Source organism: Myotis myotis, unplaced genomic scaffold (assembly GCF_014108235.1).
Source record: "Myotis myotis isolate mMyoMyo1 unplaced genomic scaffold, mMyoMyo1.p scaffold_m19_p_11, whole genome shotgun sequence".
NCBI lineage: Eukaryota > Metazoa > Chordata > Mammalia > Chiroptera > Vespertilionidae > Myotis > Myotis myotis.
Genome location: NW_023416315.1, coordinates 15,484,364 through 15,509,355, shown reverse-complemented (window position 1 = coordinate 15,509,355; position 24,992 = coordinate 15,484,364). Strand labels below are relative to the sequence as shown.

Here is a 24,992-nt window from a genome sequence, read left to right as displayed (position 1 = left end):
TTTTACTTTTCTCAACATAAAAGTAAGCTTAAAGGTGGAAAATAATTTGGCATTACAAGGGTTGATGAAAAGGAGATGGGTTATTATATAAAGCATTAGAGGCCTAGTTCATGAAATTCATGCATTGGCAGGGCCCCTAGCAGCTTAGTGGCTGGTGGTTGCTGGCCAAGGCCTCCCTTCCCATGGTTGGCCAGCTGGCCCTGCCCCCAATCGGGGGGTGGGGCAAGGGGGGGAGGGACTGGCCAGAGGGAGGGGCTGCAGGCAGTTGGCCAGCTGGCCCCGCCCCCTGGTCAACCTCTTGGTTGAATTCCCAAACTCCAGGTGGAGGGGACAATTTTTATATTAGCCTTTTATTATATAGGATTCTTTCTGTGATTTCATTTCATATTCCAATTTCTAATAAGAAAAAATATATCACATACATATCATGTAAGTAACACAATGAATGATCACTACAAGTGCAAGGTTAAATTTCTTACTTATCCCTTACGAGTTTACAACAGCAATTGGTCTTGGCCCTTAGTATACACATGACCTCCGCCAAGTAAGGAGAATGAAGAATAAATCCACCAGCTAGAACATCCCTTAGGAAATACCTGAGTAAAGATTTACATGGAAATGATATCCTTGAAAAGTACAGCGAAGTCATTCATGCCTAGATATTCATAACTTCATGAATGATTCATTTCAAAGTTTCTCTAAGGTGAAATTCATAAGAAACATCTCAGATGCAATTAAAAGATTAGTTTAATCTATGACTCCAATGTCTTTTATTTTATTTCATGGAATATTGGACCAGCTTTATGGCTGGTCCTGATGTTTTTCAAATGGCTTTGAAGTTCTATCTCTAATCTCTCCTTATTAGTAAATATGCAATTACTAATGATATGATGTAAAATATTGTTTTATCATACCGCTCTGCTAGTCTCAGAATAGAGGCATCACCCACTTGGATACAGTTACTTAAATTCAGCTCTCTTAGCTTTGTGCTTGAAGGACCATCAAGAAATTGCTTTAGTCCCATATCACCAATTCTGTAGGAAAGAGTAAAAACAGCTTTACATGTGATTTGATATGTCAGTACATGGAATACTATTTAAATAGTAGTTACTACACCCATATATTCTAAAATAGCAAGATAATATCTTTCTACTGGTATTTTGTCAACATTTTAAAACCAAATTTGATTATAAAGCTTTTAGTTTAATTTGTTTAAAAAGTATAAATGATAGTAATAGAAGTTTTAATAAAAATTCTATTCCTCTTCACTTAAGTGTCATAATAATTATAATTAGTAAGAAAACAGATGGTTCTTAAGGTGTCTTTCTCTTGGATTAAAATGTGATCAAGCTAAGCAATCCCTGATGCAATATCCTCAAAAGAAAAAGACCAAAAAATAGGAGACTAACAGTCACACTACTGCTAGAATCTTGGAGGAATTTCCACTAAATACAAGGTCAATTTAGTTGGACTGGAATCCTAATAAATGACCTATGGATCCTTTCCTTTTGAAGCAGAGAAAATCTAGATATATAAAAGCTTTTTAAATAGCAAAGTATGTAAGAAATACAAATTGGTAGTTACAAAACAGTCACAGGGATGTAAAATATAGCATAGGGAATATAGTCAATAATCCTATATAATAAAAGCCTAATATGCTAAGTGTCTGATCGTCTGGTCGTCCATTCAACCAATCAAAGAGTAATATGCTAATGATGTGCTAAGGCCACTAAACCACTCACTATGATGTGCACTGACCATCAGGGGGCAGATGCTCCAACTGGTAGGTTAGCTTGCTGCTGGGGTCCGGCCAATCAGGACTGAGCGAGATGGGCTGGACATGCCCTGGAGCCCTCCCGCAGTCCCTCCCCAGCCCTGATCGTGCAACAGTGGGGTCCCTCGGCCTGGCCTGCGCCTCCATTCCAGGTCTTGCAATCCAGGACCTCTCAGGGGATGTTGGAGAGCCAGTTTTGGCCCAATCCTGCAGGCCAGGCCGAGGGACCCTATTGGTGCACAAATTCATGCACCAGGCCTCTAGTATTGTAATAACTATGTATGGTACCAGTTGAGTACTGGAAATATCAGGGGAACACTTTATAAAGTATATTATTATCTAACCACTATGCTATACACCTGAAACTAATACAAAAGAATATTGAATGTAAGCTGTAATTGAAAAATAAAAAATTTTAAATTAAATAAAACAAAATAACAAAACATAGCTTATACATTAAAAAGGAAAAAAAAAAGATAAAAAGGTATAAATAGTAGCAAAAGAAGATCAAATATGTCAATCCTAATATATATAAAAATCCAGGTGCCGTCACAACCAGATGGATGACCAAACAGCAGGCTAGGGAGCTGAGGGAGTGGGAGCTGTGTGCCCCGGCCTCCCACAGTGCGGTGGCAGGAGGAAAGAACTGTGGGCCCAAATGACCAAAGGACCGGTCCGGCTCTCACAGCGTGGCGGGGCGGGGCGGGGCGGGGCCGTAGAGGGTGAGGAGCCTCTCGGGGCAGGGGGCTGTGAGCATGGAGCTTCCCGGGGTGGCTGAGGCAGAGGAGCATCACGGGGCAGGGGCAGTGGATGCGAGGCGGAGGAGCAGGGCGGGGGCTGTTAGCGTTGAATTTCCCGGGGTGGCTGAGGTGGAGGAGCGTCACAGGGCAGGGGCGGTGGAAGCGAGGTGGAGGAGCAGGGCAGGGGCTATGAGTATGGAGCTTCGCGGGGCTTGGGCGGCTGAGGCCAAGGAGCCTCGCAGGGCGGGGGCTGTGAGCGGGGAGGTTCACGGGGCAGGGGCCACGGAGGTGGAGGAGCATCTCTGGGCAGCGGACGTGGCCCTGATTGCAGCTAGGCCTGGGGATCCTAACCGCGCACGATTTAATCGTGTACTGGGACTCTGGTTTTATAATTATGATACATATTAAAACGTTGAAAATATTCCCTTTTAAGACAGAAATTTTCAAATTTGTTTAATAAAATCTAGCCATAAGTAGTCTATAAGAAACATATTTAAAATAAAATAACTAAAAAAGAAATTGCAAAGATGTATTAGCAAACTTAAATAAAATTAATACAGGTTTGTTGATACCAATAATTTAATGGTTGTGGGAACTTGCTTTAAAATTTCATGCACAGTCCATTTTTAAAGGATTGGTGTGTGGTTAAGAAAATGTTTATTCTTCGACTCACTCGCTTATTTTTTTAGGTGTATCTTTCATAGATGGATTTTAAAAATCGAACCTGAAACTCTATCTTTTCACCCTATATTATAGTCTTATAAATTCCTTTTTTGTTTGTTTTTTACTCTGATGTTATGGAAGTAGTTATCTTCCAGTTCTGTTCTTCTCTTTTCAGTGAGTTCTAATCTGCTGATTAGCAATCCATTGAGTTTCTTTATTTCAATAACTATATTATATTTTTATTTCTAAAAGCTATTTTTCTTTTCAAATAAATCTAGTTATTTTTACATTTTGTTGCCTGCTCATATTTCTGATTCCATTATTTATTTCTTCAAATGCATCATAGTTACTTAATATTCCAAATCTGATCATTCTAATATATGAATTACTTGAAGATCAAATATATTTTGCCATTTCTAGTGACTCCTTTTCATGGTAACTCCTATTTTTGTACATTTGATGGTCTATAACTGTGAACACCGATTTATTTGATCTTAATCTATGGTAACCCTGAAATCCTAAATAGAAGATGCTTTCCTATAGAGAAGAATCATTGAGCTAACTTCTTCCAGAAGCCCGAGTCCTTTAAAGGGTTTTACCAGCTATACTGCCTGAAGCAGAAAACCTCCATTTATTTTAAAAGTAGTTAACCTGCAGAAGCCTGAGTGAAATAGAAGAATAAAGATCAATTTTATTTCACATATTAATACAGATAAGATTAGCTCTTATGCACACACACATATGCACGTATGTACACATTCACATATGCACACATACACATTGTGCTGGTATCATGATGCCAGCTTGCTCATGAGCTTGCAGTCAAAATGCCAGCTGGGGCTTCAGTCATATGAAGGCTTGACTGAGACTGGAGGGTCTGCTTCCAAGCTCACTCACATGGCTATTGGCAGGAGGCCTAAGTTCCTTGCTGCCCATTGATAGGGGGCCTCATTTCCTAATCCTCATTTCAAATTCTGTGTTACCCCCCCACCCCCCAGAAACGTGCTTCTTCATCTTAATAGACAACCTGGCTTAAGATGTTGTGTAGCTTAGCTTATTACTCAGACTCATCTTATGTTTTCCCAAATATTAGTCAACATCATAGGATCAAATGCTGTTTTGTTATCCTCTGGCCCAATAATATTATAAGAAACTTACATAGGCAAGAAGCTGAGATATTCATTGGTGAAGAGGTTTCAGCAAGAATTTCATCCTTGCCCACCTGAGAATACCAGGATAGAAGCCCAATAGTAGCCTCGCTGAAAACAGGGTTTTAGTAAGAACTCACCATCTACCCATCTGTCAGCAAATTCACACAGGAGAACTCTAACCAGTACCCAAGATTGGTTCCTCATAAGCAAGATTGAAAGTCCATTTGGGGAAAACCTGTTAACTGAACCAGCTGTGGGAACACTCACTAGGAAAGATAGTCCATAAGTCTTTCTATGAATTCATTTAATTTTAGAAGGGCCTGTGATTCCACATATCCTGAGCTTTCCCTGAGAATCTCCATGCACCCCCATATAACCAGTCTGGATTGGGTACCCCTCCTTTGTGTTACCACAGCCTCTACTTGGACTCCTGACTTTCATGTTTGCTACCAATGAGCTCTTTAAGGAAGCCTGGCACAATCCAGAGTTTCAGTGTTTCTTGAATATATGACTAAGTGACTCATTACCTTATACAATTTGCCAAATTCAACACACTAAGTTGCTTCAAAGGTGAGAGTGACTTGAGGCTACTATCCGTTATTCCCTTGCAGTTCGCCATGTAAATGTGACTAATGTTTGGATAATGCTTGTCTATATGTTTGAAGCATGAATCAGTAATTCTTTTATTTCCTGTTTTAAAAAAAAAAACACAGAAGAAGAGATAAGTACTGTATTTAAATTGCCACAAGAGTAAAAGTTAGTGCTGAACCACATTTTTAATATTACAGACCTTCAAATCGGATCTTTCTGAGGTTACATTTAGAGAGGACTTTGAAAGCAAGATCTGAGATATGTGGCGAACCAATGAAAACCACCGATGTAATACGAAGACAATGCTCAACTAAAGCCTTTAGAAGAAAAAAGATTATTAAATTAGCCACAGCACAAGTTTAATGAAGTAATGAGGTCATGTTTTTCCTAAATATTTCCAGAAACACATTAGCCATTAAATTTTCATTTTCTTCAAAGAAAACAGGACTTTTTTCAATATATTTTAGTATACATACATAAGAATAATGCAGAGGAATCAGAATTAAACCATGTTATGAAAGTATGGGAAAATAAGAAAAAATAGGATGCTGAAAAAAATCACTGCATTTAGAAGCTTCACACATAGAGCTAAACTTAAAACTAATGCTTAGGCTATATCACTGAAACAAAAATATCCTAACTGTGAACAAAGTTTCTTAGGGTACTTAAGGATTCAAATGCTCAAATGTGTACGTGCGTAAATTTTAAATGATTTTCTTACTATTAAAGAAAACGAATATGAAAAGCCCATTCATATTTTTAGTAATTCAAGTCACTAAAAAATGTGCCCATCTAATGGGACTGAGAAGAAAATGTACTTTCCAACTACTTACTTTTAAACAGTTGTCTGTTAGAGTTGGCACGTCATTGATGATCAGATGCATGATTCCAGTGCAGCTGTTTGCAATGTTCCTGAAGCCTTGGACTGAAATCTGAATTTTACAGAGTAGGTGGAAATAATGGGAGAACTCATTAGAATGAAATCTAATAAAACCCTTTGGTAGTAATAAACAAAGGTATGTCATGATTTTGCTATTGTGTTTTAAAATGGAAACCAACGCTAGCTGATGTGGCTCAGTTGGTTAGGCGTCGCCCCCTGCAAATGGTTGCCAGTTCAATTCCCAGCCAGGGCACAGGCCTGGGTTGGGCACTCAATCTCTGGTGGGGGCATATAGGAGCAGCAGATTGATGTTTTGCTCTCACATTAATGTTTCTTTCTCTCTCCCTCTCTCTCTCTCCCTCTCTCTCTCTCTCCCTCTCCCTCTCCCTCTCCCTCTCCCTCTCCCTCTCCCTCTCCCTTTCCCTCTCCCTCCTTCTCTCTCTCTCTCAAAATCAATTTAAAAAAATTTTTTAATGGTAACCATAAAATGGTAATCATAAAATAGTAACCAGGCTTACAGGTAAAGAATCTAGATTTGAATTTTCTCTTTATTATTTAATATTTTACATGTATATATTGTGAAATGATCATCACAAGTCTAGCTAACATATTCATTATTTAAGGTAAAATTCACATAACATAAAATTAATCACTTAAATAAGCCATTTAACCATTAATCATTTTGTGCAACCACAACCTCTAACTAGTTCCAGAACATATTATCGCCCTAAAGCAAGATATTTTCAACCTTTTTCATCTCGTGGCATACATAAATTAATTACTAAAATTCTGCAGCACACCAAAAAAATATATTTTTGCTGATCTGATGAAAAAAATAGATATAATTTTGATTCATTCACACTGGACTGCTATTGTTGTATTGGCTATTGTCATTTTTTTATTTGACAATCTAAGGGAAAAGAGGTCAGTGCCCCTAACTAGTCAGGTACTGCATGTTTTAGAAATTCTTACAACTCATTGGTTGAAAATCACTGTTCTAAAAGGAAATCCTGAACATATTAAGCAGTTGCTTCCCATGCTTGCCTTCTCCCAGACCCTGGTAATCACTAACTTGTGTTCTGTCTCTGTGAATTTACCTATTCTAAATTTTTTTCTATAAGTGAGTTTATATAACACTAGAGGCCCAGTGCATGGATTCGTGCACTGGTAGGGTCCCTTAGCCTGGCCTGCACCCTCTCACAATCCGGGACCCCTCGGGGGATGTTGGACTGCCGGTTTCAGCCTGATCCCCACAAGCCAGGCCGAGGGACCCCACTGGTGTGCGAATTCGCACCCTCCTCTCCCCACCCTCCTCTTCCCACCCTCCTCTCTCCCCTCTTCCCTCTGATATTCATCATTCTGTTCCATGTTTCCATGCCTGTGCATTGAGCGTCTGCCCCCTGGTGGTCAGTGCACGGCATAGCTATCAGTCAAATGGTTGAATGGTCGCTTAGGCTCTTATATATATAGATTGTATGAATATACCACATTTTGTTTATCCATTCGTCTGTTGATGGATATTTAGGTTGTTTCCATTTTTTGGATATTTTAAATGGTGCCACAATGAATATGCATGTACATCTATTTGTTTGAGTACCAGTTTTGAATTCTTTTGGTTATATCCATAGGAGTGGAATTACTGGGTTCCATGATAATTCTATGTTTAACTTCTTAAAGAACCACCAAGATGTTTTCCACAGTGCCTGCACCATTTTACATTCCCACTAGCAATCTATGTGGCATCCAATTTCTCTACATCTTTGCCAACACTTATTTTCCTTTTTCTTTTTAATTTCCTGGTGGGTTTGAAATAGTACCTCATTGTGATTTTTATATTCAGCCCCCTAATTACTGATGATATTGAGCATCTTTTTGTAATTTGTATATCTTCTTTGGGGGAATGTCTAATTCAAATCATTTGCCCATTTGAAATTGGATTATTTGTCTTTTTGTTGTTGAGTTGTAAGAGTTCTGTATATATTCTGGATACTAGACACTTAGATATATAACTTGCAAATATTTTCCCATTGTTTGCTTTTTAAGTACTAACCTTTGACATACAAGTTGTTAATTTTGATAAAGTTCAATTTATCTATTTTGTTGTTGCTTGTGCTTTTGGTGTTCTAGCTAAGAAGCCATTGCCAAATCCAAGGTCATGAATATTTACCTCCAGTGTTTTGTTCTAAGTTTTATCATTTTAGCTCTTCTATTTAGGTCATTATTCCTTTTTATTTTCTCCCATTAAACTTTGTTTTAATGGGTCTCAAAGTTTTGTGACAGATTTTTGGTTGTTTCCATTAAAAAGTACTGATTTTTAAAACGTAACTTAAAAACTGCCACACACACACACACACACACACACACACACACACACACAAATGGTCCACAAAACATTCTCCTTTCTTCCTGAAGGTTTTAGGATGCATTGTAATCATTAACCACTCTTTTATTATTAAACTTAAATGGTCAATTGAGATAAAGGGTCCTGAGACCATTCTTCCACCACTGACTAAAATTAGGGTGGCAGGTATTGGGGATAATATTCATTTAGCCTGAGCTTCCTGGACAGACTTGGTGACTTTGCCAGCTCCAGCTGCTTTCTTATCCATTCCTTTGATGACACCAAGGCAACTCTCTGTCTCATGTCACAAACAGCAAAACAGCTCAGAGGAGGGTATCAGAGAAGCTCTCAACACACATGGAATTGCCAGGAATCATATCAATGATGGCAGCATCACCAGATTTCAACAACTTAAGGCCATCTTTCATCTTTTTTCCCAGAACAACAATAAATCTTCTCCTTCAACTCAGCAAATTTGCAAGCAATATGAGCTGTGTGACCATCCAGCACAGGTGCATATCCAGAACTGATCTGGCCTGGGTGGTTCAGGATAATCACCTGAGCTGTGAAGCCAGCTGCTTCCATTGGTGGGCCATTTTTGCTGTCACCAGCCACATTGTCACAACGAACATCTTTGTCAGACATGTTCTTGACATTGAGGTCCACATCGTCCCCGGGAAGAGCTTCATTCAAAACTTCATAGTGCATTTCAACAAACTTTACTTCAGTTGTAACATTGACTGGAGCAAAGGTGACCACTATGCCAGGTTTAAGAACACCAGTCTCCACTCGGCCCACAGGGACAGTACCAATACCACCAATTTTGTAGTCATCATAGAAGGGCAGATGCAGGGGCTTGTCAGTTGCACAAGTTGGTGGCAAGATGCAATCCAGAGCTTCAAGCAGAGTGGATCCACTGGCATTGCCATCTTTACAGGTGACTTCCATCCCTAGAACCAAAGCATGTTAGCATTTGGCTCAAGCATGTTGTCACCATTTCAACCAGAAATTGGCACAAATGCTACTGTGTCAGGGTTGTAGCCAATTTTCTTAATGTAGGTGCTGACTTCTTTAACAATTTCCCCGTGTCTTTCCTGGCTCTAGGGTCACTCAGTGGAATCCATTTTGTTAACACCAACAATCAGCTGTTTCACACCCAGTGTGTAGGCCAGACGGGCATATTCATGGGTCTGCCCATTCTTGGAGATACCTGCTTCTAATTCACCAACACCAGCAGCAACAATCAGTACAGCACCGTCAGGACAGCTTTGGGAGGTAATTTTGGGCTCTACCCTCGTGGATGGGAATAATGTCCTTATAAAAGAGGCCCAATGAGATCCCTCGCTGTAACCCACTATGTAAGGTAAGGAGGTAAGGTGCTATCTAGGAACCAAGGAGTGGATTCTCACCAGACACTGAATCTGTCAGCACCATGACCTTGCACTTTCCAGCCTCCAGAATGGTGAGAAATAAATGTCTGTTGTTTATAAGCTACTCAATCTATATTTTGTTATAACAGCCTGAATGGACCAAAATACTTAGATCATTTTTTTCTAAACAGCTTTCTAGAAATATGTTTTTAAAGGCTGAACAATGTATCTATTTGGCCCTGGAATTTCTTCGGCAAAATTGTCCTAAGGATATAATGCTACACATGGATATTTATATACAAGGATGTTCATTGCAAAGTTCCATAATACTGAAAAAATAGTACCAAATTTAAATTCTAATAATTAGAAGTGGGTTAACCTAAACTTTGTCAACTCCTATGATGGAATGTATTACAGTTACTATAGATTATGTTTTAGGAGAATAACTGAGATTGTGATATAGTTTAAAAGAAAAAGTTGGTTATATAAATCCATGCTACTCAAAGTGTGGGCTACGGACCAGCAGCATGGGCGTTAACTAGGAGATTGTTAGAAACACCGAACCTCAATCCAACACCTACTGCCCCAGAGGCTGCACTTGAACAAGATTTCCAGGTATTTTACATGCACAGTATAGTTTGAGAGGTGCTAATCCAGAGGAAATAAGTGAGCAAAAGAATGGGGGCAATTAGTGTATGAGTTGTGTTCTTCAGAAAAACAGAACCAATTGAATAGATAGATAGATAGATAGATAGATAGATAGATAGATAGATAGAAGATGGAAGGGAGGGAGGGAGGGAGGGAGAAAGAGGGAGGGAGGGAGGGAGGGAGAAAGATTCATTTTAAAAATTCATCTCGTGATTGTGGGGGTTGTCAAGTCCAAACTCTGTAGGGCAGATGATAGGCTGGAAATTCAGGGAAGAGCTGATGGATGTTGAAGTCTTGAGTCTGAAATCTGCAGCCTGGAACTCAGGCAGGTTTGTCTCAGTCTCAAAAGTAGAATTGCTGCTTCTTTGGGAAACCTCAGTTTTTGTTCTTAAGGTTTTAAACTTATTAGATGAGGCCCACCCACATTATAGACTTTACTCAAAGTCTACTTACTTAAATGCTTATCACACCTGAAAAAAATACTTTTGTGGCAATATCTATACAGGTGTTTGACCAAACAACTGGGCAACATAGCCTAGCCAAGGTGACACGTAAAATGAACCATCATAGTAGGAAACGCATCATGATGTTAACAATGATTACCTCCAGAGTGTGGATAGTTTCTGTGTTTTTCAAACTTTCTACATTAACCATGTAATATTAGAAGAAAAAAAGAAAGAGAAGATCATCGTTTGGGAGAGACAGCATAAGAAAGCCCTTAGGAAGTTTTTGAATCACCTATTACTGTGGACTTCTCCTTGCAGGGAAATGTTAAATGTTGTAGGTTCCATTCCAGAGCACCACAGTACAGTGAATATCGCCATAAAGCAAGTCACACAAATTTTTGGTTTCCCAGCATATAAAAATTATGTTTACACTATACTGTAGTCTATTAAGTATACAATAGCATTATGTCTCAAAAAATTGCATGCCTTAATCTTTAAAAACTTTATTTCTAAAAAATGTTGGTCATCATCTGAATATTCAGTGAGGTGTCATATTTTTTGCTGGTGGAGGGTCTTGTCTCAATATTGATGGCTGGGGACTGATCAGGGTGGTAGTTACCAAAGTTTGAGGTGGCTTTGGCAATTTCTTAAAACAGGACAATACAGTTAGCTTCACTGATTGACTCTCTTTTATTAGTGATTTCTTTGTAGCATGAGATGTTGTTTGATAGCATTTTACCCACAGTAAAACATCTTTCAAAACTGGAGTCAGTCTTTTCAAACCCTGCCACTGCTTTATCAATGAGGTTTATGCAATATTCTAAATCTTTGATTGTCATGTCAACAACCTTCACAGGATTTTCACCAGGAGTAGATTTCATTTCAAGAAACCACTTTCTTTGCTTATCTATGAGAAGCAACTCCTTGCCCTGGCCAGTGTCTCAGTGGTTAGAGCGGTGGCCCAAGCACCAAAGGATCAGGGTTTGATCCCCAGTCAAGAGAGTGTACCTGGGTTACTCTCACATTGATGTTTCTCTATTTCTCTTTCTCTCTCACTCTCCCTTCCTCTCTCTAAAAATTAAACAAAACAACGACAAATAAAGTCTGGGAAAGAGTACAGAATTTGGCAATAGACCAGACTGAAAATTATTCCAAGTCAAAGGTTAAGTACAAGCAAAGGCTAAGCAGTGGTAACACTGGGCTTGACTGAAGTGGCAAGATCATCCTTGGGATGAATAAGAAAAATTTAGTAGGTAAAGAGAAAGGGAAAACTAATGGAAGACCCCTTAGGCAAGAATGAGGTATTTTGTATTATACTGCCATGGATTCTTTTTTTTGAGGGGGCGGGGGGGAGAAGGTATGTTTTTTATTGTTGTTAATTCTCACCTGAGGATATTTTTCCATTGACCTTTAGAGAAAGTGAAAAGGAGGGAGAGAGACAGAGAGAGAGAAACATTGATGTGAAAGAGACACATTGATTGGTTGCCTCCCGATGCACCCAACCAGGGCCAGGGATTGAGCCTGTAACCAAGGTACGTGCCCTTGACTAGAATGGAACCTGGGATCCTTCAGTTTGTGAGTCGATGCTCTATCCACTGAGCCAAACTGGCAAGGGCCTGCCATGAATTCCTGAATAAATTTTCCATAAGTACTCGCAGAAAGAAGTCCAGGGGAGATTAATGAACATTAAAAACCTGGAGAACAGAGGAGGAGGGAAAAATGCTGGGCTTGGAGTCAGTCAGCAGAGCTGGGTTTGGGATTGTCTTTGCCTCTTTCTCACGTATCACAAAAGGAAACTCAACCTCTCTTATGCTTAGTTTCCTCATCTATAACATGGGTATGATAATTCCTATTTTAGGCGATTCTATATAAAAATGATTAGCTAGCACAGTGTCTGGCATGCATGTTGGGTACCAGTTTTCCTGTAACTGTTCCAGGTGCATTGTGCTCCTACAGAAAAATAAAGATTTAAGAACTAGAGATAGAGGGCCTTGAGAAATCATTCTAACACATCCCTCTCATTGTAAAATAAAGAAATGGTATTCAGAGGCATTGTGTGGTCTGAGAACATGTTTCTTATCTATTCATCACCATGTGGTCCTCAGTGTTGGACACAGTGTCAAACAAAGTGTGTGCTCTATAAGTGCTGAATGAATGAAGGAATGGTCTTGAGTCACACTGCTGGTGGCTGAGCCAGGGCTAGAGGCCACCTCTCCTCATTAAGACACACAACTCCAGGGATGGAAACAGTCATTTTTTACAAAGCTTCTCTAAGTTCCTCCCCTTTATCTCAGACCCTAGTCCATTACCCTAGCACTAGAATCTCCAATAATGGCTTTCCCTAAACAAACAAACAACTTTGTCTCTTTTGCTTTCTTGGAAACATGCTCCTAACAAGGTTTCCTGAACAAGGCAGGGAGAGTGATGATAGCGGTCATCAGCCACAGCGTAGTGATTCCTTGCAATGCAGCCAAAAATTTGGTGCTATCAACCCGTAAGATTGTATCCAGAAAAGGGGGTCAGGGAGACCTCTGAGAAACAGCTTTTTAGTTTTGTCCTGGCTTAGGATGTCTAGTTTTCTGCACAGTTTATTTTAGGATATCCAAAAAGATGCTTGGCTGATATTTTATGACTCGAATATTCCTGCCAGAATCTTCTAGCCAACCATTAGTTGTCCTTACTCTTCACTGAAATAATAGGGTATAAGCCTGAAATTAAAAATTCCTCTCTAAGGGAAAAAACAAAATATTTTGCCATGTTAAAATAGCAGGCCTTGCCACAGTTGATATCTGTATAGAATTCTTACAAAACTTGGATGTGATCCCTCTTTGTTTCGTTGTGAGGTGATTTTATGGCTTCAATTTTGACACCAACTGGAGCCCTGCCACTCTGCTCTTTGCTGGTTAAGCTCCCATTGGTTAAGAAGTTGGGCAAATTGGCCACATCAGTGGTGTTCCAATTTCAGGCCACAGCAGACAGCTACAGCTGCTGATGGGGGCAGAGAAGCTTTGGTGATCATAGGAAAATTCCTCCATCTCCCTCTGGTGGGTCTCAACCCATCAGCATGACAGCACAAAAAGGAGTTGTAAGTGATCCATACAATGAAGACCAAAGTGCTGAGCACCCAGGGGTATCTCAGGTCCCTCTTTGCCACTCAAAGGTAGTGAAAAGAAGGAAGGGACTTACCTCAGTGAGGGTAACAGCTCACCAAACTTCCATTTTTCTACTCCTTTCATACAACATTGTCTCTGAACCAATTAGCTCAGCAGCACAGAAAAGATATATATATATAGGCAAGACCCTCCATGGCAGTCAGAAATATCCATCTTAGGTAAACATGGCCCAAGTGGTGTTCCTGTACCATTTCCAGCTGTTTCTCTCATTCTGCAGTACTGTTACCAATGACTAATGGGTAATGTGATGACTTTAGTCATATCCATATATCCTTTACAACCTCTTAGTGACCCCAAAGAAGCCTGGCTTAGCAAGGAGAATGAATTGTTGGGAAAAAATCAAAGATTTCTCCCAAAACATTATGGAGCATTCTATTTTATTGCATTCAAATATACCACAAGTATCTTCAATAGCAACACTTTCCAGGGTCTTGAAAAGCTTTTAAATATTCTGTCCCTTTTGAGGTCCTGCCATTCTCTTTCTTTGGATGACCCTGTACTTTCTAGTCTGTATATTCTTCATGGCCAGCCCCCCATCTATGTTCACTAGTGCACTTCTCCCAGGGAGCCCTCCCTGATCACTTCAGGCAGAGCTGTTTCTTCCTCTTACATCTCAGAGCACCAAAGACCCCAGCCCTCACTTGCAGTTTGTATCTCCTGCCTTGTACCATCGCTAACTGTGCACATGTCTAATCTCCTTGCTGAGGAACACAGACCGTATCTTATCCCTCTTGTCCTTACCTAGCAACACGGCGCCTGGCATAGAGTATGAGACCACAAAGGTTTGTTAATAGACCAGGTAGCTATGGAATAAGTTACTTGCAGAAGGTAAATTAGAATTAGTAGTTCCAAAAAGGGAGGAGGTAGACAGTATAGTCATGTGTTAAAGATTACCATATTTACCTAAAAACATTGGAAAGCCAAACATGAATAAAAGGTTTCATTTTCCAACATGAGTGAGGAACTAGAGCACAAGATTAGGGAAGCCTACAGATGCCAGGAAGGCAAGCGTGTGTGCCAACTCCGTGTGCACTCACTCTCAGTGACTCAGAGCTGAGATCTGCAGAAGTAAGCTGACCCTTCCCAAGCTTCATCATTCCTGACTAGAGTTCACTGTCCTGTTCTTTTCCTCAGCCAGTGGCCAAATTGCTCACAGCTTTCCCTGCGTTCTAATGGAGCTCCATCTCCTTTGTGAACGAGGCACTGACAATCATGATGCTTCCTTCTTACAGCACAAAATCCAGAGCGCTGTTTGGTTTGTCTAGATTTACTGAGCTAGCTGGTGGCTTTACCGGTAAAGGGGCAAGTCTAACCGCAGGCTTCACCCAGGTCCAAAACACTACGTAGAATTCTGTGAACAGTTTATGAAATTCTGTGGGTAAGTCACTTCCTAAGATAGGGAAGAGCGAAGAAACAGAATTAAGTATGGTTTTCCAGAAAACATTAAAAAATTGTTCAAACCATTTTTCAGGAGTGGGAAACATGATCTTACTCCCCTGAGACTCGTCATTTTGCCATTTGATTCTTCAAGATCTAAAAATTGCTGCCAGATGTTTTATGTTTTTACTACTTCATACAATAAACATCTGTATACATTTTGCCTGCAAAGAGATTACATTAAGCTATGGGTGCTAAATAATAGGTGTTTGTTATATTTCTTTATTTTTTACTTTCAATAATGGCTAGCATAAAGTTAAATTCAAACTAGTAGTTATTTAAACCACGTATATTTCTGAGTCCTACCTATAAGCAACATAAAAATATTTTTATGAATTCTTTTATTTCCAACAACAGGTTGGACACAAAGCATTCCTTTACTGAGGAACTGAGGCACAAGAACCGATCCAGAGAAGCAGAAGTTGCAGTGATTTTCCTGACTCATTACTGCTTCTTCACTAGAACTTCTTACTGATGACGCTTAAGAGCAGGCATTTTCTTCCAATAGAAAACGCAACAATATTTTTTCTTTTTTACAATATGCAGTACATAGCACTTGACAGTCTAGTGCAAGCATGTCAAACTCAAAGGCTAACACGGGCCACATAAACAAGGTGTAAGTTTATGTGGGCCACAAGAAAACAAAAGCTTCAATTTTCATAGAAACAAAGGTTTATTTCAATAAAGACATGCTGAATACAAAGGGCTGAATGAAAGAGTTATCGTTAACATAAAATAATAGAACATTTTAATAAAAATTAATTTTTTCTTGAACATTAACTTACCAGACACTGAATAACTGCACAAATTAATAAGCGTAACGCAAATAAACCTATTTTTCTTGTTCTCCAAAAGCAAAATATTTCCTGTTGCGCACACCAAACAAGTCAGTCCAAGACTAATGACATGGCAATAGGCTGCTAAAATATTCGCTACTAGTATTAGTGGTGAGAAATTGTGCACCTGCGCGAAAGGTGCATAGGGAAATGAATGCAACATGATTATAGTAATTAGTCATTAGTGAGCGTTGTAGTTCATTATTAATAATTATGTATAACAAGATATTGTAAAAATTAAGTTACAAAATTTTCATTAAAATGTTTCTTACATATCATTATATTGGCTGGGCCACAAAAATATTTGTTGTGGGCCTCATGCGGCCTGTGGGCCGTGAGTTTGACATGCTTGGTCTAGTGGTTAAGGGCCAGGTCTTCAGAATTAGGTGGCTCAACGTTCTAATCTTGGCCCAGGCATTTTGTGTACGACCTTAGGCAAGTTATTTACCCTGTCTTAGCAAAATTTTCACTGGTGTGTGAAGCCAGCTTACTAGACTATGAGAGCAGACAGTTAAATTTTTAGGAACTCTGCAAGCCAGTTATTAAATTCAAACAGTTTAAATTCTATCATGTAAATTTAAAATTAAATAAATTATATTAAGGTAATGAGTACTCAAAGTCATCACTTCCTAATTTTTTGTTGCATGTTGCCATTATCTCTGCTCTTGAGGATACTTATGTTTATTGTATCTGTATGGTGAAAATAGCACATAATAGTGCACTATTGCACATATTTCCCCTACTTCCTGTTCAATGACCTCATTGGTAGCTTGAAATAGACCACAGTGAGAGTATTTATACCATGGGTATCAGCAACCACTGCAAAGTAGGGCTTTCCCTGCTCCTAGACAATTGTTATATATTTACTAGCACACCATTATTCAGTTTCCACATCTCTAAAATGGGAATAATTTTACCTACATCATATAATTATTTGTAAAGATTAAATGAGATAAAAAATGTAAAGCATTTAACTGAATACCTACTATATAGTCAAGACCCAACAAATGGTGCAATTATTATTACTATCCATTAAAATAAAGAGTAAAGGAAAATGGAATCAAACAAATATAAGTGAATTATAATTTGAATTTGTTACCAGTTCATTTGGGTATGTAATATGTTTGTTTACAACTGGTTTAGCTGGTCACACCATTCTTATTGTTCTAATTACCCCTATTGATAAACTGCCAAATCTGGACCTCCACTCCCAGCTCTGCGCCCAGGGCCAGACTTCCACTTTCAAGTAGTTCTTATCATTGACATCCAGATGTAACACAAGAACCTCAAATAAATTTGATTTCCAAAATAAAATCCATTATTCTTTCCCCCTGATTTCTTCTTCTTTAGTTATCTTGGTTATTCTTCATACAAAAGCACAAAATCCTAAAGCTGAAAAAGATCATTTAGCCCAACCTAGCCATTCTACAGATGAGGGTGCTGGGGCAGAACAACCAAGTGCCCAGGGTTACACAATTAGTCAGTGGCGTGCAAGGTCTAAATCCTAGGTCTCCAACCTCCAGTTTGGGGCTCCTTTCACTATTCACTGACTTCTGCTATGTGTGTGTGTGTGTGTGTGTGTGTGTGTGTGGCGGGGGCGGGGAGGCGGGGGGAGAGAGAAATCCCTGTTTACTCATGCTTTGCTTATGCAATCTCATTCCATTGGGCTAGTACATTCATCTCTGGATGTGCCTCTGTGGCTTTCTCCCACCTCCACCACAAACCCCAGGGATGAACAAGACCTTCCACCCTTCCATGATCTTTGCCTCTCTGAGAGGGGGATTTGGAATTTATGTAGCCTGGAGAGAACTGAAATGACCTTGGAATCTTCCAGTGTGCAGTTTGATGGCCTACCTTTAAGATTCATGGCTCCCAGAGAGATTTAACAGTACAAGAACTACTGATAAACCAGTATTATTTATTGCATCAAGTATTCCAATCATTTGAACATATCTGGGATGCTGTCCCTTTTCATTTTTTTTGACTTGTGTGTAATGACTAAAAAATAATTGATGAAAAATACTTTCACTTATTTCATAGTTTCCTAGGCTCTTTTCTCCTTGTAAATGTCAAACCCTTACCAAGAAAAGATCATCAGACCTAGGTCTAGTAAGTTGCCAACTTCTCAGCCACCCAACAGGCCTCCTAAACTTTCACCTACGGACCTGGTCAGCCAAGCCTTAAAATTGGCTGCATTTTCATTCATTATTTATTCATTCAGTCATCAAAACATTGATCAAAGCCCAACTGTGAGTCAGGTACTATATTATGTACTAAGGATACAGATATACCAGTAAATAAGGCATCATTCTGGCCTTCAAGGAACTCACAATGGGGAGGAGAGCAGACAAATAAACAGGCTGCTGCATACATAGAGAATGCTTAGTGAAAGTGCAATGCTGGAAGTGTACACGGGAGGAACATAACCCAGCTTGGGTTTGGGGAAAGACGGGGGAGTAAGGGCGTCCTAGCGAAGGTTGTGATTGAGCAGTTCCTCAAAGTATGTGTGAAAGCTAACCTGGTGAGTGGGAGAAAGAATAGTATCAGGGTGTCTCAGCAGGAGGGAAAAGGTGAGCCTAGTGAAACAACTGAGGCTGGAAATGAGAACTAGGGAGGCACAGAGAGAGAAACACTGACTGCAAGTTCTCTTATTCTCTGGTTTACTTACCTTAAATCTAAACAAAAAATCTGTGTCTTGTTCCAAACCCCCCACTCTGCATCTGGTTCTGGTCCCTATTGTCCTCCCTGTTCAGAGTTGTTGGTTTCTGAGCATTTAGGTTTCAGCTGGAATGCCTTCCTTCCCAGCAGAGCTGTGGTCATTCCATGTCTGGCTTTCTACACAGTGCTATAACCCACTGACTGCTACACACAGCGAGAGATGCATGAGTCTGTATGGAAAGAGGCTAGCTAAAGATAATATCAACAGGAGAATCCTTGGAGTTACACACAGAGCAGAGGATAAAGGGAAAACATAATCAGGAATCACTGCCCTCCTAATTGGCACTTTCTCATGTTCAAGTGGGTACCTTTGTCCTCTCCATTAAAACTCTTAATGCTACCCATATTTTCTATTTTTGTATTTTGAAAGGAATTGGACATGTTTTAAAGAGCTCTAAAATGAATAGGGAACCAATGTGGATCTCTTTGGAGCATTTTAGCTTATGCCTTTTTATGTATTTATTCATTCATTATGGGGATATGTGAGGAAAGACTTAAAGATGGAGAAGGTAGCCAAAACAGATAACTGCAGAAAGAATATTCCAGACAAAGAAAACAGCCAGTGCAAAGAAACCATGAGTCAAGACCTTTTGTGTTTGAAGAACAGCAAGGAAGCCAGTGTTCCCGAGCAGAGTCGGTAAGAATAGTAAGAAGTGATGTTGGAGAGGCAACTGGGGGAGGAGGCGTATTACATGGGTCTTGGAGCTCCTTTTGAGGTTTTTCTTTTATCCAGTGAATAGGAAGCCTTACCAAGTATTTGAGCAGAAGAAGGACATTAATGTGTGTGTTTTTAAAGATCACTCCAGATGCTGTGTTGAGAGCAGACTTGTAGGAGGCAGAAGTGAAAGCAGAGAGACTAATTGAGAGGCTATCACAATGATCCAGGCAAAAGATGATGGTGGCTTTGAGTGGGATGGTAGCTGTGGAGGTGGTGAGAAGTGGTCAGATTCTGGATGCATTCTGAAGTAATAGTCAATGGGACTTCCCAATGGAGTGGATGTGGAGAGTGAGAGAAAACAGTCAAGGATATTGCATTAGTTTGCTAGATCTTCTGTAACAAAGTACCACAAACTGTGTGGCTTAAACAACAGATATGTGTTGTCCAACAGTTCTGAAGGCTAAAAGTCCAAGGTCAAGGTGCCAGCACGGTTGGTCCTTCTGAGGTTTCTCCCTTCGATGTGAGAAAAGAACATGGGCCAGGCCTCTCTCCTTGGCTTCTAGATGACTATCTCTATGTTCACATGGCACTCTCCCATATGTGTGTTTCTGTGTCCAAATTTCCCCTATTTATAAGGACATCAGTCATATTGGATTAAGGCCTAACCTAATGATCTCATTTTTAGCTAATTACATCTGCCACAACCTTATTTCCAAATAAGGTCACATTATGAGGTACTAGGGGTTAGAATTTCAACATATGAATTTTGGGGAGATACAATTTAATCCAAAACAAATGACTCCAAGATTTTTGGCCTATGCAACTATAAATATGGAGCTGGGGAAGACCAAAGGTGGGGCAAGGAGTTATTTTTTAGAGCAGAAGTTTAAAAATATTTTTAAGATATAAGAGTCTAAAATTTAAGAGAGAAGTCTGGGTTGGTGATATATATTATATATCATGTGTGTGTGCATTTATACATATATACATACATTACTTCTATATACATACTAGAGACCCAGTGCATGAAATTCGTGCACTTGGTGGGGTGAGGGGTCCCTCAGCCCAGCCTGCGCCCTCTTGCAGTCCGGGAGTCCTCGGGGGATGTCCGACTGACAGCTTAGGCCCAATTGCGTAAGCCAGCAATTGGACATCCTTAGTGCTGCCGCAGAGGCAGGAGAGGCTCCCACCACCGCTGCTGCGCTTACCAACCATGAGCCTGGCTTCTGGCTGAGCGGCACTCCCACTGTGGGAGTGCACTGACCACCAGGAGGCAGCTTCTGCATTGAGCGTCTGCCCCCTGGTGGTCAGTGTGCATCATAGCAACTGGCCATTCTGCCGTCGGGCCAAAACCGGCTCTCTGACATCCCCCCAAGGGATTGTGAAAGGGTGCAGGCCAGGCCGAGAGATACTACTGGTGCACGATCAGGGCCGGGGAGGGGTGTGGGAGGTTGGCCAGCTGGGGAGGGACCGTGGGAGGGCTCCAGGATATGTCTGGCCCATCTTGCTCAGTCCTGATTGGCCGGACCCCAGCAGCAAGCTAACCTACCAATCACAGCATCTGCCCCCTGGTGGTCAGTACACGTCATAGCAAGCAGTTGAGCAGCCTTAGCATATCATTAGCATATTACGCTTTGATTGGTTGAATGGCTGACTGGACAACCAGACACTTAACATATTAGGCTTTTATTATATAGGATATTACATATAAACTCATATACATATAAGCTTCTATAAGCATATATATGTATATATAAACACACTTTTATATCCTATATACTAAGAGAGGGATATGCTAATTAGCCTGGATATGCTAATTAGTCATGACCAGTATGCAAATTGACCATCACCCAGGCCTGCAGGGGAGGGCATTTGGGAGTGACTGAGCCGGCAGGAGAGGGCAGTTGGGGGCGATTGGGCCAGCAGGGGAGGGTAGTTGGGAGCAATCGGGCCATCGGGGGAGCAGTTAGGTGTCGGTCAGGCTGGCAGGGGAGCGGTTTGTGGGTGATCAGGCTGGCAGGCAGAAGCGGTTAGGGGCAATCAGGTAGGCAGGCAGGCGAGCGGTTGGGAGCCAGCAGTCCTGGATTGTGAGAGGGCAGTCGGACATCCCTAGCGGGGTCCCAGATTGGAGAGGGCTGAGGGACAACCCCCCTCACCCCCAGTGCACGAATTTCATGCACCGGGCCTCTGATATACATATGTTACACATATGTGTGTACATATATATGTGTATACACATATATATACATGTAATGATGATATATATATATATATATATATATATATATATATAATGCATATATACACATATATGCTCATGATTGTAGGTGATATTTAAAGCCATTCTCTAGGTCAGATTACCAAAGGAGTATGTATAGGCTGAGAAGAAAAGTGAACCAAGAATTGAACCCTGGGGCCCTCTATGTTTAAGGGGTTGGAGAGCCACAGCGTTAGCTTTCTCATAGAAATCAAATCTACATGAGTTTTCTAAATCATAAAATATGTCATCAGGATTGATACAACCAATGTAGGAAATTAACAATCTCAACAAAAGCCAAACATGCACATACTTTATGACCCAGCCATTGGACTCCTATGTGTATACCTAACAGAAATAAAGTAGTGTATATAAATGTTCATAACATTGTGCATTTTCTGTATGGTTATTATACTTTGACAAAAGTCATCACCCCTCCCCCCCTCCCCAAAAAAAAGTCATTAGGGAATGCCTCTACTCATTAGGTCCCAACTCTCAGTGCCAGCAAAACAGGAAGCAGATTTAATCTGGCTTCTTGAGTGTTAAGGATTGCTTTGTGGTCATTCACAGAGCATGCTCAAAGCAACAAATTTAGGTACATGGTAGAATTCAAGCATGTGAAAAGCCATGAGAAACCTTCACAACTTTCTCTCTGGGTTTTAGGTTTTTTTCTTTTTCTTGAGTAAGGTTCTCCATCAAGCCCAAACAGAAGCATTCTTTGCTCCCCCAACTAAAGGCTAACTAGGAATCACACCCTCACCAGTTGTCAGTTTCTTTCAGTTGCAATGATAGAAATTCAATATAAACTGGCTTAGGTAGAAAGGGAGTTAATAGTGTGTCTAACTAAAAGTCCAGCTAAGCAATATGTCATCTCTCCTTCTTAACACGTCATCTCTCCCTCTCAAACGTTGGCCTCTTTGTAATGGTTTCGTTCTTTCCCACTGCAGACAAATTTCTTCCGTATTCCTGTGCAAGAGAATCACAAATCAGCCTGGACTTACACACTCCAGACCCTGCAACATTTTTCCCAATGTTGAATTGCTCTGCTAGGATCATACTCTGCCTAGAAAAATCATAGCTACTGCTTATGAAATTTAGGATTATCTAGGCCTGGGCCAAATGACCAGTGGCCAGGAAAATACTAATACCAATACTCTAATAATAATAATAATATCTAATGATGACTAAACACTTATTTTGCAGCCACTGTTCTAACCTTCTCATATGCATCAAATCATTTCATTCACACAACACATTTATGAGGTAGATACTAGTATTTTCCCCATTTCATAGATGAGGATACTGACATATACAGAAAGTTTAGGCAACTTGCCCCAGACCCATAACTAGTAAATGGCAAACTTGGGATGAAAAGTACCCCAGAACTCATGCTCCCAATACTAGGGTATATTCTCACAAAACCACAGGGGAGAGGATCAGTCCCTGAAAAAAGTATGAGGTGTAAAGGAAAACTACCAACATTTCATATAATAGTTCATTAGTCTCACTTATTTAACCATTAATCCAAATATTCAATAAACATCTGATGAATGTCTGCCATGATTAGATCACACGGCATCCATTCACTGTTGCCAATGTCTCCCACACGATGGATAACAAAGGAGTACAGGAAAGGGTACTTTCTTTACATGGTGAAATTATTTTGTCTCCAAAAAGTCTTCCCAAATTGTGTTTAGACATGGGTTTTAAAAAACTGTTTTATGGCATAGGCTTAGATTTTATAACTTTGAGTAAACGGTAAGTATAAAAGCAAATGAATTAAATTTGTTCAACTGACTCAAGCAGAATTTTTGAATCTGGTTAGTGAATGTAGATTTATTTTTCCTTCTGAAAATAGCATGAAAAAAACATTGCAATCAGGCTCTAAAAGAAAATTTTAAATTAATTTCAAAGCTATTTTTACACTGTCAGCCTCTTGGAATAGGAATGCTATCATTCAATAAATATGTATTAAGTACCTGGGTATGGTTGAAACTTACGTGACCAAAGAAATACAAATTAAAAATACAAAATGTCATGTTCAATGCCAAATCGGCAAAATATTTTTAAATATATTTATAAAGATACCAAACATTATTTTACATTTATGGTAAGTGTAAATTGACAACCTTTGTAAAATTATGGAAAGCCTTAAAAATAGCTATATCCTCTGTTTCACTTCTGAAAATTTGTACCCCCAAATTGCATAAGCATATGCAAAGATATGGCTACAGAATTTTCCTCACAGGTTATCATTGATAGCAAAATATGGTAGGCCAAAAATGAATAGTGAAATACATATTGGTGTTTTGGTATAATGGAGTACTATGTAGCTATTAAGAGTAAGTTACAGGAAAATATAACATAAAATAGATATTTACTTCATAGAATAGTAAGTGATGAAAGATATGTGTACTATATAATCCATTTTAGTTTAAAAGATTATACATCTGCATAGAAAAAAAGACCAAAAGGTTTTCTTTTACTAGTACTGTCTATTATTTCTAGGTGGTTAATTTTTAGGTTACTTAATTTTGTTCTTCTCTCTCTCTCTCTCTCTCTCTCTCTCTCTCTCTCTCTCTCTCTCTCTCGTTTAACCTGGAATAAGAAAAAAATATATTTTTTAAGTGAAAAATATACTACAAAATTCCAAGTGACAAGTATCTGGCTAGAGGTCTGCAGTGGGTAGCGAAGGAGGAGGCTAGAGCAGCCCTGTCCCGGCTTAGGGCTGAGTGTCAGCAGAGGCTTCTTTGAGGAGGAGAAACTGAGCAGAGCATCACCTCAACCACAGCAAAGATGATGACAAGCAGGTGCAGGTGCAAGTGCTGGTATTTGTGAGGCAATCGGTCCCATTACTTAATGCATCTACAGCGTTGATCCAGTCCCAAAAGAATGCAGAACATTTCTAAAATGTATGTAATTGATTTTCACTTTTCTTTGCAATTCCCCATCATCCATTTGTTTATTTTTTCTAACAAGTATGGTGAAAATTCTTTCACAACATTGTATAAAGACATCTTTCCTGTTTGGCGCAGCTGTGACTACGTTAAAGCTTTGCCCTTGACATATTTCATTTATCCTAACCCCGAGTTCCTGGAAGAAAGGGATGCTGAAGACAGTGTCCAGTGTGCAGCAGGCGTTCAGTTCACACACCAGCGAAAAGCGTTTAGCTGTTAGCCTCTACTCTCAAGTCTTTTTGTTTTATTAGGATCTTTTTCTCTTGGTCAGATACATGACTTCATAGTGAAAAATTTCCAGCATAAAAAAATAGATTTCAGTTTCCAAGGGGAGAACCTGAAAAATATGTGC

At 39.8% G+C, this 24,992-nt stretch overlaps 1 protein-coding gene and 1 pseudogene across 3 annotated transcripts in view; both read right to left on the bottom strand.

Moving 5' to 3' along the window:
• FBXL13 (F-box and leucine rich repeat protein 13) overlaps positions 1–24,992 on the bottom strand; it is a 133,619-nt gene that overhangs the window by 46,217 nt on the left and 62,410 nt on the right. For all 3 annotated transcript variants that reach the window (XM_036327617.1, XM_036327619.1, XM_036327618.1), the window contains exons 10-13: positions 5,753–5,851; positions 5,119–5,236; positions 4,856–5,018; positions 915–1,034 (exon numbers count right to left, since the gene is read on the bottom strand). In XM_036327617.1, the coding sequence (XP_036183510.1) occupies positions 915–1,034; positions 4,856–5,018; positions 5,119–5,236; positions 5,753–5,851 (500 nt within the window). The remainder of the gene's footprint in view (positions 1–914; positions 1,035–4,855; positions 5,019–5,118; positions 5,237–5,752; positions 5,852–24,992) is intronic.
• On the bottom strand, positions 8,343–9,332 carry LOC118666039 (annotated as a pseudogene).